A 15,671-nucleotide genomic window follows, 5' to 3' on the forward strand; every position below is an offset into this window, starting at 1 on the left:
TAAAGCAGCTGTATCTCAGCTGCATATTTTGTGTTGCTAGGTAACCTCGATCGCTCATGATTATCGGTGCGAAAATGACAACCCTGCTTGCCGTTCTGAGTGCAGGTCTTAAAGGGGGAGTCAAGCCCCAAAAAAATATTCACCATAATTTGTTATTGTATGTGTACGTGCGTTCGCCAGTCGAAATATGGCATTCTGATTAATATTGCATTTGTGATATATGAGTTAAGCGTCAAAATCCAAAATCGGGGGCGGCCATTTTGTCACTTCTGTCGATTGAAAATGACATCACAGTCGCTCACGGCAAGGTAACGACCAACCACGGCTCACCTGTTTTGTAAAGCTGAGCCATGATTGGTTGTTAGCTTCGCCCAGAGCAACCGCGATGTCATTTTCAGTCGACAGAAGTGACAAAATGGTGGATTTTACTTTTGAACGCCATATTAATTTTTGGGGGTGAAATAATAATTTCTTTTTGCGTCATTACATATTAAATGACCTGCGCGCGCAGAAGAAGAGACGACGTCCCAATGTAGTGTTTACGGAATTAAATACGGTCCAGCGTGTAGGTGCTCACCTTTTAATCGTTTCATATCCACAAAGGAGCGATGCGTGAGGAGGTCGAAATATTTCGTGGGCCCGATGTTCCAAATATAGTCTGAAACCAATCTGATCTAGTCTCTAATGGATTTCCAGTATAAGAATATTCGTCAGGGAAAACGTATAAATCACCTCCATACCACCCAATACCGCGCCTACGACCTCTTTGTTATTAGCCGTTATTGGTTATGTGATATCTGAGCGTGTGTGTGTATTTGTGCAGGGAGAATGAGGTCCTGAAGGTCCAGTTGAAGAAGTATGTGGGGGCGGTGCAGATGCTGAAGAGAGAGGGGAGCCTGGGCAATGACGGTAAAACACACACACACACACGCGCACCCCCCCCCCCCACACACACACACACGGAGAGGTTGCTAGTCCACATTTTGCTCTCAAACAGAGGTGCCATGAATCCATTGCAGAGGCCGTATCGGTTCTGATGCCTTTCTCAAGGGCTCAAGTGCGTAACTTCTCTATGAATGGTGTGAGGCTTTGGCAAACACGATGGTGAGCCGCTTTATTTATTTGTGTATGTTTTGGGAGGGGCGGCAATAACTTTGACTGTGTTTGCCACCGCCGTAGGGCGCAGATGTGTTGGGGACCGACGTGGCACTCTGTGTAAATACGAGGGAGATAAGCCGGCGCTGTTTGACAGGCAAATAAAAGTGAACTAGGCAGATTACAGAGGGACATAATAATGGCTAATTGCATTTTGGGGGGTAAAAAGGAGAAGTGTTATCTGTGTCAGCCTGAGGTGTTTATTGGTTAGTCCTGCAAAAATTGAAATGTTATGAAGAGTAAAACAATAATCACAACGGGGATTTTTTTTTTTTTTGTGGCTAAATGTTTGTTGTTTTTATTACTTTTGCTATTATTGATTGTGACAGAATAATTATAAAATAAGTCATTTTTTCTTATAGATTTTTTGTGTGTGTGTGTGTGTGTATGTTGATTTATACCCAAACCTGGTCCCTTTTCTCTCAATCTTATCTCAGAAAAAAGGATATAATTTTTTACCTGAATTTAATTGGCTGAAATGGGTGGATGGAATTTACTGAAGTTTTATTTACACTTGATAGGTGCGTGGAGGATGTGGAAGGAATATTGAAAGCACCTTGTTGTCTACATGTTTTTACTATGAACATGGCACTTAAGCCATAGGATGAGCTGGAACAGAAAATCTCGCACTTTCCTATGTCTCTATTTCAGTTCTATGGTTATCGTCACCTTTCTTTGCCATCAATGGTCCCTTGGTAGTGGCATCACAAGTAGAACTAAAAAAAGAAAAAGAAAACCCACACAGTTTCACATACGCGTCTCAGTGAAAGAGGTTGAAACCTTTTGGTAGATTTGATTTAAGATGATTTTTCTCCCCATGGGGCCACAAGTTTGGTCTGTTTCGCTCTTCTTAAATCAAGTCTGCAGATGTGAAGCCACAGGATGGGATAGGCCACCCCTTGAGAAGAACATTTTCATGCGTTTTTATCATGTGATTTAAGATTGTAACAATAATTGCTTTGACAGAAAGACAACTTAATTCAACCGTTTTTATGGGATGGAAGTCTCGGGCCAACTACCTGTGTTTGCTTGTGATAAACGACTGCCCGCAAATCATATTCTGTTCCCGCGCCTTCATGTCAATAAGTCAAACAAGGGCGGCGGGGTTCAGCGACGAATCCTCCTCGTTAAGCGCTCAGAAGCCCGTGCCGCGTCGTCTGCAGTCATCGGCGTCACGTTTAAAACATGACAGCGCCTTCACGTTTCATCGCTGCACCCTGGCAATTACCGTCTCAAACAAGGCCTCCTCGCTTGCCCGCACTTGTGTGGGGGGGGAAATCACAGAGGGACCCGGTGATGATTGGAGGCCGAGAGGCCGATCCGGCACACACACTCACACACACACACGTGCATTATCACTCAATCAGAGTTGCCATTTGTGATCCGGCGTCTCGTTTTGTGACATCAGTCGTACCTTCCTCTTATTTTGACTGCGTCCTTTCTCTCCTCGTCTTCCCTGTCGACAGGCTTAGCAATTTCCTCTCCACGGCGGCGTCTAAATGATTTCATCCTCCCTTTGCCTCTGCCTTCTCCCGCTAATGATGCGCCTCATTCTTTCTTACTTTTGATGTTGACTACCACAGTTCCGCTGGTTGTGAGAGGAAAATATGAGGTGGGGTTGGGTAGAAATTGAAAGAGGGAGGGGCGGGGAGTGGGGTGGGGGGGGTCAATTGATAGACAAATGGCTGTTTTTTTGTGCTGTCAACATGCTTGGCTGTGATCAGAGCCTCTCTCTAATGATAGCGCCGTGGACGCGTTCTCTCGAATGCCTGGTAGGCGCCGTCAGCGCCTCTGACATCCCGCTAAAGAGGTTTCTCCTTTACCTCTGCCGTGATGGCCTGATAATTAATTGTTTCCTGCAGGATGCCCCTTTTCTTCTTCCCCTCATGTCAAAGGGAAGCGTGCCTTTGACGTACCGCGTACGCTTATATTAATTAATGTATTACGAGATCTGAGCGGACGTCACGAGTGAATGCACTCGGCGTTTGTGTTCCTTGCGTTGCCGCATGAGCACAAATATCATGTGCCATAAATGTAAAAAGATGTGTATTTGTGTGTCTTTCTATATATTCGTCTAACTCCTCATTAGTGAACCCCCGGTGGACATGCAGTTGAGTAGAGATGGATCAAAGTTCCAGTTGGTTTACTGTAACGTCGTCGGATGCAACAACAAAAGCACTCGTACGCTTTGATACTTTTTAATTATCATTCGCATGCGTTCGTGCGGATCTCGAACTTTGCTCTCGGACTGATGCCGGTCTGTCAGATAACTTCGCATTGACGGCAAAAGAAAAGGAAGAGTTCATTTAAATTTTTTTTTATTGTGGGGGGGGGGGATTTTTTTTTTTTTTTTTTTTAAAGTGGTGGTCTTGTAGAGCTTACTTGTGGAATGGTGGTTAAAAAATGGTGGATGGTTTACTTGAAATTGAATTAAGGGTGTTGATAGGTTAAAGGGGAAGTCGACCCCCCAAAAATGATTTGCAAAAAAAATTTTCCATGCGCCTTCAGTAGTCTAAAAACGGCTTTCTGGTTGATATTGCGTTCATAGAAAATGAGTTAAGCGGTAAAATCGACCCATTTTTAGGCTTCTCAGTTGGCGGCCATTTTGGCCCTTCTGTCAACTAAAAATTGACATCACAGTTGCTCAGGGTTCGGGTAGCGACCAATCACAGCTCACCTTTTATCTGAAGCTGAGCCATGATTAGCTGAGCCCTGAGCAACTGTCATGTCATGTCCAGTCGACAGAAGTGACAAAATGGCCGCCCCCTAGATGGCTAAAAATGGGTCCAGTTTACTGCTTAACTCACATTCGACAAACGCAATTTTAAACAGAACGCCGTGTTTCGACTAGTAGGCCTGCGTAGAACAAATTCTCGTCACGAAAACGCGTGGGTTGACTTCCACTTGAAGAAATGTTCATTTTATTTTCTGCTGTCTTCCAGGTAATAATGCTTTTGTTCTCCCAGAGGACCTTTAATGGACTCCCGGTTGATCGTTTGCTGTTTGAATGAACGATTTACCCATGGGATCGATTCTCCACGGAGATAGTCCTCGCGTCGGAGGAAAGTGGCCCTTTGCCGAGTAAGATGGCTGATTGCTGCATGCAGCCCGTCTTAAATTGGCCTGCTGCGGTGTAGATTAAAACGATTGGACTGCCAACTCCGGGCCGGTGTTCTCTAGTTATTAACTTTATTCAGTGCTGTCGCGGCTCTCGAGCGAAACTACAGGAGATCAATGGGGGGGGGGGTCAAGGGTTGCTAATTCTCCCGTTTCCATTTTCAGGTTCCGATGCCAATCTGTTTGATGCATTTCCATCACGTGGCCCATTGTTCCGTTAATAAGGTTGTGCCTCTTTCAGCTTTTTATTTTAACCCGCTAAATGCTTGTAAGGTTTCCCAAGGTGTGTCGCCATGTTTCCGTAGTCTCGTCCACTGTGGTAATTTATTTGTATGCATCTGTTGGGACCTGAACTTTGGAAAATCAAACCAAATTTCCTGCTTTTCACTCTAGTTATTTTTTTTTCCGCATAATTAACTTTTTTTTTTTTTTTTTGTCCAGCTCACTTCTAATTATGTACTGAGGACACCCTTTAATGTGTTTAATTTGACCGTAAATAAACGAGCGGCGGACAGGAGCTTATTCATCTCCAATAAGGAAATGCATTACATGGCTGTTAAAAAGCAAATAAGGTCACTCTCTGGCCCTCGGTCCCGGTCCCTCCCGCTCCTGCCGACAGCCAACGGCCAAATGAGTGAATGAGAGGCATTTATCACTGCTGCCTGTCCTAATAGGCGTGTTTAACTTATTCATTACACGCAGCGCTCTGCATTTATTGTCCCTCGTCGTGCTTAGTTTTGCCCTTGCGGGTCCTGGTCGAGGTCAGGCCGACTGTTTTAACGTGCCACTTGTGTATTTGCTCGCGTGTAAATTCTGGTGTTGTTTTTTTTTTTTTACACAACAGGGGACCCCCGCGTGAATATGAATTGATAAGCAAAGGTGTGCTTGCATGTTAATTAAAACTTAATTCCTTGAAATGGCTTTTTCCAGGCCGGGAAGTGTTTGTTCATGACTTTTACACACGGGTGGCGGCAACCTCCGCGGGAGGAAAGCAGGTCACAGCGGCCAGAGGGGAGTCATTATGGAACGACGCGTGTAGGCACGCATCTTTTCAGGGCGAAAGTTTATTGTGATTTCGGAGGTGAGACGAGGTGCTCACGGGCGTGTTTTGGAGGCGGCGAATTAAAACGGCACAAGTGGCAGTTGGCCGAAGCTGACGTGTTTGTGCTTTATGTTAAAAAAGACGTTATTTCAAGTGGCGGTAGGCTGAGTGTAAAATGATGAGTCATTCTCCATGTGAGTTGAGCTTAATTGTGTCCGCTCACTTTTAGCTCCAATCGCAGGCGTCAACCGAACAGATTGGACTTGTTTACAAGCTCAAAAGTGTGAAGGATGTTCATTTAAGACAAGACAATCAATGAGGAAGCCTGACTGGCTATTAATAAGGTGACTTTGTGTTGTCAACGTTTGGCCAGGTGGTCAACACCTCAGCAATTTTGTGTGCTGGGTTATTGGTGTGTGTTTGTGTGTTTGTATTTGTATTTTTGTGGGCACCACAGGGGTGTGTGACACATTTCATCACCTCGGTGGATACTTGTTAATGATTGGTTTAATCATCCTCCGCTGCCGGAAGTCTCTTGATGACCATGAAGCGAGAAAGGAAGAGTGGCTACTCTGCAAATGGAACTTGGTGTTGTCACTTGCTTTCGTTACTTTCTTGTTGTGAGATCGTCTGTGAGCTCTTGAGTCTCCTTCATGAAATCAGATGATTGTTGTATTACCAAGACTGACCTGTGAGGGGCAGCGTGGTGCTACCGTGTATCCAGACAGTCTGGAAAATGCAACGAGGGAAGTGAGACTAGTTGTCGAGGAAGAAACACGAAAGAGAAAGACGAGTGGAGATGATTTGATGGCGTAATTCGGGTGTGGTATGCAGTGGAAAGTAATTCGGAAGCAGAAAAGAAGAAAAAAACCGCAAGAGTCATTTTGAGCACTCTTGGCAAACTCAAGGCCCGGGGGCCGTATCCGGCCCTCCATATCATTTTATATGGCCCTCGAAGGCAAATCATGCACGACTTCAAAATTGCAAAATTTCATCAATTTAAAAAAAAAAAAAAAATCTTATTTACCAATCACAGTTTTAAAATGAATTGAATGGTAGTTAAACAAAAAACATTTTCCTGGATTCTGGATTTTAAAAATCTGCCAGGATATAATAATATATAATAATATAATGATGATTTATATGGGTTCCGTGTCATAATGACCCGTGAGAAAAATGAGTTTGACACCCGCGATTAGAGCTTTTACTCAAAAAAAAAAAAATGCTACGTTTGGCTATGCGAGGAATGTAACAAAAGAACACAGACACTCCGAAAAAAAATAAATAAAAAAATTGTGGAGTGGAACAGTCACCCTAGAAGTCATGCTTAGCATTGTTGAGCCTTGGTGGAGATTTGCACTCCACTGAGTGTCGTTTGAGTTAATATCGTCGCTATTCCACTCCTCTCTCGAAGCTTAGCAATGGATTGGTTAGAATTACAAATTAACTTAAGCGAGAACGGCTTCCAATTTAATGAGAGACTGAGGGAAGCCCTCGTGTTGATGTAGCGAGAGATTCACCTCCAATGTTGCCTTTGGCTATTTTGAAATTTGCACTAAGACGTGCACACAAACTCTCAAAGGCACACACACACACACCCACACCCTCGGGCCATTACTGTACCTGGCACTCAAAGTAACCATCGACTTAAATTTCGCCACGTTGCTGCTATGCAAGTTTTCCACGCTCACTCAAGTGTGTTTTGGAAGAACACGGCGTTATTAAATCAGGATAACGCATACGCAGTATGACATTACAATCTCGCTTCCCAGTCTGCCTTGCATCCTTATCTCCCGAGTGATTACATCTGCTCCCGGCTCACCATCCTTGCCGGCATTCCAGTCGGAGTTGGACGTGCCGGCGGTGTTTTGTCAGAATCCAGCCATGCTGCTCATTTCCTGCATGACTGCCCACGCTGATGATAAAACCTCTCTTAGCATGCGGGGCGGCGGCGAGAGCATTAAACTTGCCTGTGTTTGCCAGGTAGAGGTTGTCGGGGACAGAGGGCGAGTTTGTTACACTGGCCTTTGTCGTACTCGGACACGTGTTTGGTTACAGCGCAATGTGGCGGCGGTGCTCTAAGTGGCGAGATGTGAGAGTCGGAGGCAGATGCTTGAGAGAGCTGAACGACGCGCAGTCCTTCGCATGGATAAAGAAATTGCTGGAGTATATATCGCTGGTGTTGATATATGTAAGATATTTTGTCTTTTTCCACAAGTTCATTCGTAACACGGAGGCCCTGATTTGGATCTCAGTCGAATAATCGGTTAATCGACAACTAATCGATGATCAAATTCATTTGTAATTATTTTTGATAATCGAGTAATCGTTTATGAGCCTTTCTTTGAATTTAGAATGGTTCGAATGTTCACCATTTAAGTTTCTCAATAGTAAATATTAATTTCTATGTTCCTCCATGAAAGTGGATCGATTACTTTAGCGTTGAATCAAAATCAAACATTTTCTACTGCTTCGGAAAATCATTTTTAAAAAAAATTTATTTTACTCGAGCGGCACATTTTAGTTGGTATTCTATTTGCCAAATGGTACCATAATAAATTTTCTGTTCTGCACTAAAACAAAGTTGTTTGGCTATCCAATTAGAGGGTTACAGACGCCCATTTGTCGAATGTTTTTTTTCACAGATGTGGTCCGGATATACTTTGGATTTGATTTTTAATGCTTTTTCATTGATGGAAAATTGAACTTGTTCATGCAATTTGAGGGGCAAGACAATTATAGGAAGGTTATGAACATCTGTCGAGGCATTATTCATCGATCGCACAGATGATGACGCAATTACATTTAGAGGCTTTTTCCTTTTGAAACATTTTGGCGCCAGAGTCAAATCTACTGTTGCATCACGCTCTTTATTAAAGCTCGTGATTTTCTCTGAGACTCCGCAGCTGAGCTTGCGCGTCATCGTGACATTGTACCCGTCCGCACATGCCTCATTTCCAACCCCTATTTTAAGCGGTGAATGGACGCGGACGCTTCCTTAATGACTCATTTGCATATAGAACCACTGTTTGGACCTCACGTTATTAGACACAGCAATTAGATTAACAGCAAATGTGGAGAGTGCAAAGTCACGGAAAGTGCCGGACCACAAAATGGTTTTCTTTTATAGAACAGATTAAAAAAAAAAAAGACTCATTGTAAATATATCTGTTAATTTATTCATAAGGGTGATCATTTTGAAAAAGACGATCGCGATAAGAGCTAACATTTTTATATTGCAGTTAATGAATACTAAATTGCACACAAATGGTCTGTTCCATTGGAAAGATCAACCTTGGTGAATACCGATCCTAACATAAAATACTACGATATTCACTCTCGAGAGTCAAACCTCTGAGTGGTATTGACACGTCATCTCCTGACAGGGCGAGAGCAAAGCGGCGAGGGATTTACAGCGGGCGAGCCGCAAAGAGGAGCCGATAATGAGCCGCGCTGCTCGACTTTCTTATCCTAACAAGCTTCTCATCTCGGCTCCAGAGTGTTCTTTAGTTCTGGTCAAATACCTGCGCTGGGGAAATGAGCCAGAGAGGGGGGGGGGGTCGGGGGATTCTCTCCGAGGCTCTTTGCGGCACCTCCGCTCATTCCATTTACCCTTCTCTTCTGCCGCTTCGGGACAGAAGCGGTACTTGTGTGTCCAACCACCTTCGCAGTCACATGAAAAGTGCCGAGTCGTGAAGAGCTTGTCTTGCTAAGCAGCATATTCAGCATATGAATCACTTAATCACACACTGACCGTGTTTTTGGGATATTATTTATGGTCCATATTAATTATAATATCCTGAATATTTTCAGAATGAAACTACGTGATTGTCGGATGCTTGCCCGCGTGAATATAATAACGGTCTGAACGGCTCAATTCAGATTTTCCGGATTCGCTTTCATATGTGGTCCGAGATCGGATTTTTTTTTTTTTTCCCCAATTTTTTTGCTTACATCAAGATGTCATCATATTGCTTGGAAGAGAAATCGTTTGATCGTCCGGGACTCTGGCTTTATATTTAACCTTAATTTATTTTGAGTAGACATTTGTGGTGTATTCAATCGTTCATTCCGATTTATGTAGAAATTCACCACCGTTCGAATATTAATTTCAGATTGCTTCATTAATAGCAGTTATTGGGCAAAGTCCCGATAAGTATTTTTCCTGCTGTGTTTGCCAGTCGGTCGTTTCCTTTCAACAGTAATTAAAGCAAATCCTGTAAATGAGCATCTTTTGTATGCTCGCTATATTGCACACGCAACACCCACATCTTTTTTTTTTTTCCTGGCAAAAAGTTCGATACATTTCTCCTGCATAATGAAGAAAACTCACTTGAAGGGAATTCACTTAGCGGGTAAAACATTTCTCTACTCCCCCCAAGTGAATCCCAACTCAACAAAATGCTTGTTTTATAAAAGTCCTTTTGGAGTTTGGATTTTTTTTTTCTTTTTTTCCCGTGGCTGAAATATTTAAAACTGGCACCGTGTCTCTCTGTCTCATGCTGCCGCTCGCTCCGCTCACTTCCATTCCCTTTACATTTTGTGCCTTTTATTTCCACCTTTGCTGTCCCTTCGTCTCGCGTCTCCACTCTCACGCTGCCTCTGTGTGTGCATTAATAAACGCACACTAATGCAAAGTGGATGTGGTGTTATAAATAAGGAGCTGTATGTATATTTGATTGCTTTATGGACCTTTGGCCATACAAAGGCATCCGCTGCTGCTAATCTTGGACTTTTGTGGATGTGTTGTGCGTTTTAGCTACTGTCAAATTAAAAAAATTAAAATAAATAAATAAATAAAAAAAAATTTAAAAAAATAATAAATGAATAAATTGGAAAAAAAAAATATATATATATATTAATATATGTTTATAAATATATATAAAAATATATGAAAATATATATAAATAAATATATATAAATAAATAAAAATTTCACGAGGCAAATTCACCGATGAGCTCAGATCGAGGTCGCCCTATTTTTTGCACTTTATCCCTTTCCTCAAATTAAATGCAACTTAAGATGCTTATTTTGGCTCTCAATTGCTTCTTCACACAGCCGTGCGTATCGGTTCCGTGTTTGTGTCACTCGCGCTCAGTTGAAATCTCCCTTAAAGGGTCAGTCCACGCAACTGCATCACAAGATTTTATTCTGCTCAGAGTGCAAATGTTTTATACACGCGGCGCTTGATTCTGTTAGGGATGATTAAAGGAATGGACGAAAACCCACTTCCGTCATTGCTTAGTTCGTCCTATTTAAAAAATGTCGGCATCCTCCGCCCAGCACCCCACAAAATAGTCCCGGGCGGACCATTCCGTCCTTGGAACGACATGCCCATCTCTGGTACAAGCGAGCTGTCCTTATAGTTGTCTGAGAACGGTGAATGCGTCGTTCATATGTCAGTGACAAGGCAGCGAATCAAATTCACTTTTTGTTTTTTCCAGAGAGCATCTGCTTAATGCATTTCAGTGTGTCAAAACAACTGCAGGGGTCATGCCGCGACAGTTCACAGGCATCCTCCTCATGTTTCGTGCTGCGAGCTGAGATGCTGATTAGGCGTTTAAAAAAAAAAAAAAAATTGTTTGGATGTTTGCAGATAAGTTTGCATGATTAAAGGCCACCTAATCAACTTGGACAAGTTTTGATGTCAGAACTTATTAGCTCCAATGCAATGAGCGGGTCTGGGTTGAAGTGAGGCCGGCGTACGTGTGACTCACGATGTTGAAGCGTTTACAAAAACAAAGATCCTCGTCGGCGGGTTGTTGTTCCGAGTGCATCGAGCGAGGAGCAGGTGGTGCTGATTGAAAGCTGCTGTGAGCGCCAGTGATTAGATATGTCTTAATGTCAGCTTGGAGAATAATAACTTTGCCCATTGATTAGATAACATATGCACTTGGTCATGTTTGTTTGGGAAGTTGAACTCCTTATGTGCATAGAAATGAAAGTTGCGCACACTTGGGACGTTCTTCTGATTGTTACTTGATGGAGTCGTGCATGTGCTACTTGAAGTTAGTTGGAATTATGTCGTCCAAAAAAAACTTTTTTTTCAAGAATGTTTTTTTTTTTTGTGTGTTACAGTGAACCCCCTATATATTATGTATGGCAGTGGTAACCAACCACTGGTCTGCGGGCCACTTTGGACCGGGCCGCACAGATGGAAGAAAAAAAACAAACTTGTCGTACTTCCGGTTTATTTATTATTCGAGACTGAAAAATATTGATACAACGACAGATGTTAGTTTATTTATCTCCCTTTTATTATTACAACGAGGCTACTGTCGGCTGCCGCGACGTTTTTAGTCACGAGTCTCAACCCGAATTTCCTCCGTCCGCTCCCTTCTCAGGAAAGGACAACAGGCGCTTTTGATGCGCTCTGGGGAATTTTCGAGATGAACTTTTGGCCACCTCGCGACCACGCCACACGCACGAAAAAACCCTTTTTAAAAATTTGTCGCCCACCGTCGCTGCTGTTCACTTCAATAAACAATTTGTCGTTGAAATCTTGACATTGCAACCAGTCCAATTTTCTTTTTGTCTTGCTTGTCTTCCATCTCCTTCCGTCCATCTGTCACTCTGTCATTATTCCTCTGGCGTTCCCCCTGATCTAAAATCGGAAATGTCTAAATTACACTTGCTAATAGGTCACGGCGGCACAGTTTCCTCCCTCACCTCATCACTCTGTCCCTCTCTTTTTTTTTTTTTAATTTACTCTTAGGTACCGAGAATATTTCATTTCAAACTGATGCCATTTTTCTTCTCGACTCTTGAAAGAAGAAGGAGAAAGAAAATGTCATCTCCTCTGCTGTGCATTGTCCTCCAGATGGGAACATCAATTCTTAATTCTCATTTTAACACACTACTACCCGTTCCCGCCTTCAGGCATGCCGACAGACACCACCGGACACTAAAGTGAACACACTCTCACTTTGCTTCGCCTGAACACCTTCGCAGAAATGTTGTCGACTCGTTTTTAATAAATACTCCGGAGACGCCAACTCCTCATTAAAAAGTACACCACGCTGCGCCAACAGATCAGCAGATAATTAACATATTAATTCCGAGCTGAAGGATAAGTGCTCCGAACAAACGAGACCATTTTTTTTTTTTTCCTTTTTATAGAATGTTGTGGCTCGTACGATGGGATCTCAGCGTTACCTCATCAAGATTTAGGAGTAGACATGTTATTAAATAGTTCACATTGTGTGTGGCGACGCTATGTAATATACAAGTTTCACGGTTTGAATTCAACTAGGCATAGACCGATTATCGTCTGTGCCAATTATCGACGCCGATATTCGGCATTTGCCTTTTTCCTTTTTTAAAAAAAATAAAAAAAAAAATAAAAAAAAATCAAATCTAATGTTCGATAATAGATTTCAAACTGTGTTATCTTCAAGAATATATTAAATATTCAATTAACTTGCAGCTGATCCTGGTAACTTGTTGCACCTTTTGTACAATTTTAACATTTGTTTTTTTAAATTTATTTTTGAATTTTATTACATTTTTATTTAATTTTATATATATATATATATATATATATATATATATATAGATATATATATATATATATATATATATATATATAGATATATATATATATATAGATATAAATAGATATAAATAAATAGATATAAATAAATAAATACATAAATAAATAAAATCAACATTGTGCAAATCCCCAAAATTGTTCAAGGAACGTATGCTAAAGATGAAGTTAAGATTTATTTTGACACCAATTTTTTACCTTTTACTGAAAATGAATTTCGGCGCCAATTATCGACTCGCGGCCTCCTTTACTACTAATAATTGGTATCGGTCCCCCCAAAAAAAAAAAACTAACTAAATTGAGCGACTGAAATAAATCAGCATTTCTATGATAATATAATTTATTAAGATGTGTTTCCTGCCAATTGACGATGCCTTTTAAGCACTTTAATTACCAGAAGTTGATATTGGCAACATACTCGTTCGGCATATGGTTTCGCTTCTGGTTACATGAGAATAAAACAAAATCGCAACTTCTTCAAAACTCAACAAATAAACACAGAATCCGATTGCCAGAAAAAACAAGGTTGGACCATATTCCTGTTTATTTTTAATCTTAGTGGGAGACCATTTCTCATAAACAACTCGCCTTGCCAGTTCAGTGAAAGGTATATTCGAGATTCTTGGCAAGTCATCATGAATATGCCTTCCACTTGATCAGAACGCTTTTTTTAAAATTCTTTTTCAGCCGAGGAGTCCGCAATGTTTTTGTACATTTTCCAGCAGCTTTTCTGTACCCTTACATAAAAGCGCTTCTCTTGACCGCGATAACGTGTCACCTTCACGTAAGAATGCTTGAATTTCAACGCAGGCACACTCAGTATTTCATGCATTGCTAAACATAAATGTCAGCGTGCGCGGAGCGTTCCGCAAATTGTATCGTCAGTCCCTCCCATGGCTGCGCGTCTTTGTGCTTCTTTCAATTTGTAAGTACATGAAGGAACAGACCGTACGCAAGGATTGTACTAAGTGAGCGGACATGCATTTTGCATGCGATAGCTTCGCTAAATGTAAATTCTGTCGCCACGCGTGCACCTCCCGTGCATGCTTGATGACTCTAACTCAGGTTGAACTGCGGTGCGTTCCGGCGGAGACGTTTTTGGGTCGAGGATTTGTTTTTCCTAATATCATCATTTCGATCAAAGGAATAATTATTCCGTTTTTTTTTCTTCTTTCGTCGCTTGCGCACGAACGTCTTGCACACATCGGGCTTCTATTCTTTGTGGCTCAGCAGTCGCAGGCTGACAGAAAAAGTCAGAATGTTAAATGCCGGGATTATTGTTTAGCTGTAGCAGACTAGTGTTGGGAAAAAAAAAAGATATCAAGAGACGTTTCCATTGACAAAACGGTGGCACGATGGGCTCGCAAGTGCAGGGTTCGATTCCGGCTCCGCCCCTTCCTGTATGGAATTTGCATGTTCTTCCTGAGCCTACGTGGGTTTTCTCCGGGTGCTCCAATTTCCTCCCACATTTCAAAAATATGCATAGTCGGTTGATTGCCCTCTCATTTTGATTAAAATTTGATTGGGATGGGTTTGTCAGAATATTCCGAACGGGGTGCGTACTTGAAGCATTTTAATTCCGATCTTTTGATCTGAATGAACGTAGCCAATAAACGACAGTGGACTGCTCAACAAGATCAACTGGATTTGCTTTTGCTTGAAAATCAGTCTTTGGTTCGCCATTAGTTGCAAAGAACGCAATTAGAATATGTCCACTTGAAATTCTCAGTTTTGTCCTCTCTCAGATTATGCGAATATTTGATGAAGCTGCGTGCGCGCCTTCACATTCGCCAGTAATATTCAGCAACTCACGTCGCTGTGCATAATCCCAATATTGATCTCGCGCCCCTCCCGCGTGTGCGCCGCCTCCCATCTTATCTTTCCCATCAAAAGCATCCGTGCGACGCCGTCGCGCGGGGAGGCGTGAATCTTAAATAAAGGCGGGATGCTTCAGATTAGAGCAGATGATAAAATGAAATTTTAATAATCCCCGTGAGGAAACTGGGTCAACGCTGAAGTGTGGCAACACAAGACAAGAATGGGGAAGGTAATGCGAGTAATTGCAATCAAAGCGCATTTTGGATGGTAGTGTGAAGGAAACAAGTTAAGATGTGACGTGCTGATGCTCTCCAGTCGGATTTGAATTCGTACATACAATATTTAGAAAAGCAAATGCTGTCATCTCAAATCACACCCACATTCATACCTATGAGGTCATTTTAGACTTTTTATTCATCTTAACTTCCATGTTTGTAGTTTTTGTAATCTAGTCCATAAACTGTGTTTTGTGAATTTGGTTTTATGCAATTTTATAATTTTTTTCTGTTTTCTCAAAAAGTGAATTTGCGTTTGCCTTTGAGTTCAGTGGGTAGATCAACTTAGCCTGTAGTTGTAGGCCGATTATCGTCTTGGCCGGTTATCGGTGCCGATATTTGTCATTTTGCCGGTTATCGACATCGTCCTTTTTCAAGGCCGATAAATTAAACGCTGGTTTATTTTGGCTCGTTACAGCACACTTCTCTCTCTCTCTCCTTCTCTCTTTGCTGTGCTCGTGGCCCTGCGTGCAGAAGCTGATTGGCCCGCCCACAGCACCGTCTGATTGCTTGTAGCTGCCAATCAGCAGTAAGATGCCGGTTTGCTTTTTAATAATAATATCGGCTTCACATATCGGTTATCGGCTTCGATGACTTCTAATAATCAATATCAGTATCGTCTATCAATATTACCATGGCAAAAACAAACATCATATAAAAACGCAATCATATTTGTCTCCAGTCTTTCAATTACTATTCTTGATCCTTGAGGCCA

At 42.0% G+C, this 15,671-nt stretch overlaps 1 protein-coding gene across 5 annotated transcripts in view; it reads left to right on the top strand.

Annotated features, from left to right (window-relative positions):
* Positions 1-15,671, top strand: part of snx29 (sorting nexin 29) — a 153,441-nt gene that overhangs the window by 17,880 nt on the left and 119,890 nt on the right. For all 5 annotated transcript variants that reach the window (XM_088284001.1, XM_088284002.1, XM_088284003.1 and 2 more), the window contains exon 14: positions 824-909. In XM_088284001.1, the coding sequence (XP_088140127.1) occupies positions 824-909 (86 nt within the window). The remainder of the gene's footprint in view (positions 1-823; positions 910-15,671) is intronic.

The sequence above is a fragment of the Idiotropiscis lumnitzeri genome, chromosome 20, assembly GCF_059441095.1.
Source record: "Idiotropiscis lumnitzeri isolate Australia: NSW breed Sydney's pygmy pipehorse chromosome 20, RoL_Ilum_1.0, whole genome shotgun sequence".
NCBI classification, from domain to species: domain Eukaryota; kingdom Metazoa; phylum Chordata; class Actinopteri; order Syngnathiformes; family Syngnathidae; genus Idiotropiscis; species Idiotropiscis lumnitzeri.